Source organism: Labrus bergylta, chromosome 19, assembly GCF_963930695.1.
Source record: "Labrus bergylta chromosome 19, fLabBer1.1, whole genome shotgun sequence".
Lineage (NCBI taxonomy): Eukaryota > Metazoa > Chordata > Actinopteri > Labriformes > Labridae > Labrus > Labrus bergylta.
Window position 1 is genome coordinate 19,412,614 of NC_089213.1, and position 4,083 is coordinate 19,416,696.

Genomic DNA, 4,083 nt, shown 5'->3' on the forward strand with positions numbered 1-4,083 from the left:
CAATTATGGATATTGTGACACAAAGTTACGAAGTTCTTTGTGTCACAAGTTGCTGTGCTGCCTCTTGTTATATTGTCACATAAACAAAGGTGTAAAGCGTATTGGAACGTCAGTGTCACCTTTAAGATAGCTGCTTTTATGCTAGCTAATCCAAGTTATATGGGCCAGTTTCGATTAGCTAGCATAAAAGCTGTTTGACACTTACTTGAAGCCATATTATTATTTGTCTTCAAGTAAGTGTAAAACAGTGTTTGCTGACTTCTAATGGAAGAGTTGGCAAAATGTAAGTAAGCACATTTATCAAAATATTTGACTATTTGCTTATCATGTTATCTTGTAAGCCCTGAATGATCGACCTTTTTGTGTACACAAAAATAGAACTTTCTCAGATCAAACCCACAACCACCTCCCTTATCAAACAAGCGCGCACACACACACACACACACACACACACACACACACACACACACACACACACACACACACACACACACACACACACACACACACACACACGCCTACTTTCTTGGGGCCTTGTTGTCATCCCCGGAGGATCCCAGCTCAAATGTGTTAAGCAATACTTGGTTTGGCAGCTACCCAGCAACTGAGACACTCCAGTTACCCTGATGATACCTAATCTGACTCTTGAACTCACACACACACACACACACACACACACACACACACACACACACACACACACACACACACACATACACACACAAAGGTAGACATGCAGGCAGGTATGCACATGATCACGCACGCAACGCTTACGCAAGCCCCGGCCAGCTCCGCCTGGGGTAGTCATAATACACAGTCGATGAAGACACACCATGCTCTTATAGGTCAAACGATGATTCATCGGCTTAAATAAAGAAGAATATTTCAGTTCAAATAGTGCAGGTGTTCAGTGTTTGAAAAGCTGACCTCCAGTTCCACCGCTTAGCGCTAAGGCTGAGAAAGAAAAAGGGACAAGAGTGGCTTGTACACTCCCCCTGGTGTTTTCCAGGAAAAGACACTGACCCACTATTGACATTTGAGTGTTTGAAGAGTTAAATGTTACATTTCGCAAAGGTCAGAGAAGAGTAAACGGTTGGAGGCAGAGATGGAGAGAGAGGTTTTCCCTCTTGCAGGGATGAAATTTAAAGCGGTGAGGAAAATGAGAAAGTGTACTGTTACCCTCACAGCCATAAAGAGGTGTGTGGAGAAAGTCTCTGCAGGAAAACCCTTCGAGGCATAGAGTTTAGCTGTGCAATGTGAGAAAAACAAGTAGCACCAATGAAAAACACATCCATATGAATATGAAAAAAGTGATCTTTATTTAACATCTCCACACATATTTCAAATATACATATTTACATCTCTTCTACAATGAATAGATCTCTTTTGTGTAACCTGATGGGACTAATAACAGCCTCTAGGTTGTGTCACAAATACATAATTCACAGTGCAATACGAAGTTTGTGCACCCGTGTCAATTTACTCTACATGTCACATGAATGTGTGACTTACTTTACATGTATGAACAAAACCATTAAATTACTTCTCTGCGAGGAGCAATTCAGATTGTCACGACTCTGTTAACAGCTCAAGCAGATGAGAGAAATAATTAAAGAACCGCAACAGACGTTTTGTTAACCTTCTGCACAACCAAAAAAAAATTGAACAAGACCTTCTCAGATATGCCAGATTTAGTACCGTCGTCAAAAAAATTGTGCCAGAATGAAAGAGCGGGCTGCAGACTGTAAGGCTAAATGTCGCTTCATGCACCTGTCACTATCCAAGATAAAACATGATACATCATGTCGCTAACTGATGACTAGACTCCATGGATGCACAGTGCACAGTGGAAAAACAAAGGAGGGAAATAAGATACCATTAAAAAAGAGGAAAATGTCCGAACAGATTCTTCCAGCCAAGGTCAGGACCATTCCCCACAGACACGCTAAAGTGGTGAGTCATCATCAGACATCCAACATCAAACATCGCCTGACTGCGACTGATTCAGAGCTGCTCCGTTTATGAAACACAGTGATACAGGCATAACACTCAGCACAGCTCAGCTTTGTTAAAGCAACAAGGCTTGACATAATGTTCCAACAGAAGTGGAAGAAAAAAAAAGAAGTTCAACTCCTCAACTGAGAAAGTCTTCATTTTTTCTGTCATCTTCTGCTTGCTTAACTGGATACTTGGTGCTTTTGTTCGGGTTTATTAGTTTACTCTTATTGCATTAATAGGAAGTACTACTTGAATTCTTGTGTTTCTTATTTTTTTTAGCTTTTTGTTTCTGAAATCCTCTGAGGTAAAAAATGACCATCTCTCTTGCTTGAAAAAAATGAGAACTTCCAGAGTTTGATTTAAAAAAACAGAAACACCTTAGTGTTAGCCGTTAGCTGAAATTTGCACAAGAGCCAAACAGATGAATCATTGTTCTACTTGCAATGTCCAAAATCCCTTCCTGTGCACATGTATCTTTCATGATATTCTGCTGCTAGCACGTTTTGAAAACCTTTTTCTTTTTTTTTTTTTTAGATCTAAGTGTAAAAAAATGACAACGTTTTGGAAATGTACTTTTCTGTTAGCCTTATACAAAGACTTGAGTTAGCTCATTGTCACAGCTTATTGTTCAGTGTGTGTGAAAAACTCTCCTCCTGTCTGTGCGAGTCTTAACACCAGTAACACCCTGCATCCCTCAAACCTTCTGCGCATTCTGTGTGATTTGTAAATGCTGAGTAGTTGCCAGATTGGCAGTGAAACATCTTGGTAGCGTCCCCGCTGAGTATGACACATCAGTCCTCTGCTAACCATCTTTCTCACTTGACGACAACTCCCGCTGCCAGACTTGTAGCTTGTGCTCGGCCTTCCTCGAGCCCGTGTGGCGGTGAGTCAGCTGGTGAAGCCTGCAGCCTGGTCTGAGAGTGAGAGGAACAACATCCCTGTCTCATCCCCGCCCGGTCAGGAGTCTTGTAATGCTTTCTGAAGAGTCCAGGCTGAGAGCTAGAACTGTGACTACTGTATACAATGAGTTCTGTCATATACTCACAGCAGCCTGCAGACGTTATATGGTAATCTGTGAACGTAATCTGGCAAATTCTGAGTCTTTGTTATGTCTTTTAGCACCAAATAATTTTGAAAAACATACATATAGAGACACAATGAATGATCATTGTGAAGAATGCCCTTAGCAAGTAACACATATACGACAACAAAATACAGTACAGTAGGATTTGTAGAAAGCTTGAGGGTGTATGTACACTCCACAGTACACAAATGGGTTTCAAAAAAGTGCCAATGTAAAAAAAAAAACAACAACCACTATGACTCCCTCATAGCATTTCTTGTTTCGGTCCCTCAGCCAGACTCAGCTGATTCTAATCTGTCAGCAGAACAGATCATCATCCTCTTCCACGTCAAAGGATGGCACCATCTGTTCCGCCGAGCTCACTTCCTGTTCACCTAGCGCCACTTCCTGCGAGGACTGCGCCTGGCGGAACCACGGGTGAGCTAGCAGCTCTGTGGCCGTGAGTCTCTCCCAGGGTTCTTTCCTCAGCAGGCTCTGGAGTAGACACTTGGCCTTTGGCGACAGGCCTTCTGGCAAGCAGCACTGGCCTCTGCGGATTTTGGAAAACAGCGTGGCTGGGTCTGGGTCGTGGAACGGGTAGCGGCCTACCAGCATGGTGTACAGCATGACTCCAAGGCTCCACATGTCTGCCATCTTCCCGGAGTAAGGCGCAGAGCTGCTGAGGATCTCCGGGCTGACGTAGGCGGGGCAGCCATGGGTGTCTGACATGGAGTCGTCCTTTGGGTCTTCTAGGACGCGGCAGTCCTCCAGGCTTTCTAGTCTCACTTGTGTCCTGTGAAGAAAACGGCAAAACAAGGTCAGGACTTTCACAGCTCCTTTAAGACAAAACTCAGGACATCAGAGAAATGTGCAAACAACTCAACCCCTCATATGCAACACTTAACAAGCAGGACTTGGCTTTGCTTTAAATACCTCAACTGAACATGCCTGTCTAATGTCTAGAGGTAGACATAATTCAATGATGTTGGAAAAAGCCCGCTCAGAGGCCCTTTTCTTTCTGA

At 43.2% G+C, this 4,083-nt stretch overlaps 1 protein-coding gene across 1 annotated transcript in view; it reads right to left on the reverse strand.

The window, feature by feature from the left end:
* Positions 1-1,296: 1,296 nt before the first annotated feature.
* Positions 1,297-4,083, reverse strand: part of trib1 (tribbles pseudokinase 1) — an 8,684-nt gene continuing 5,897 nt past the window's right edge. The window contains exon 3 of the mRNA XM_020631710.3: positions 1,297-3,854. Within this exon, the coding sequence (XP_020487366.1) occupies positions 3,380-3,854 (475 nt within the window). The 3' untranslated portion in view covers positions 1,297-3,379. The remainder of the gene's footprint in view (positions 3,855-4,083) is intronic.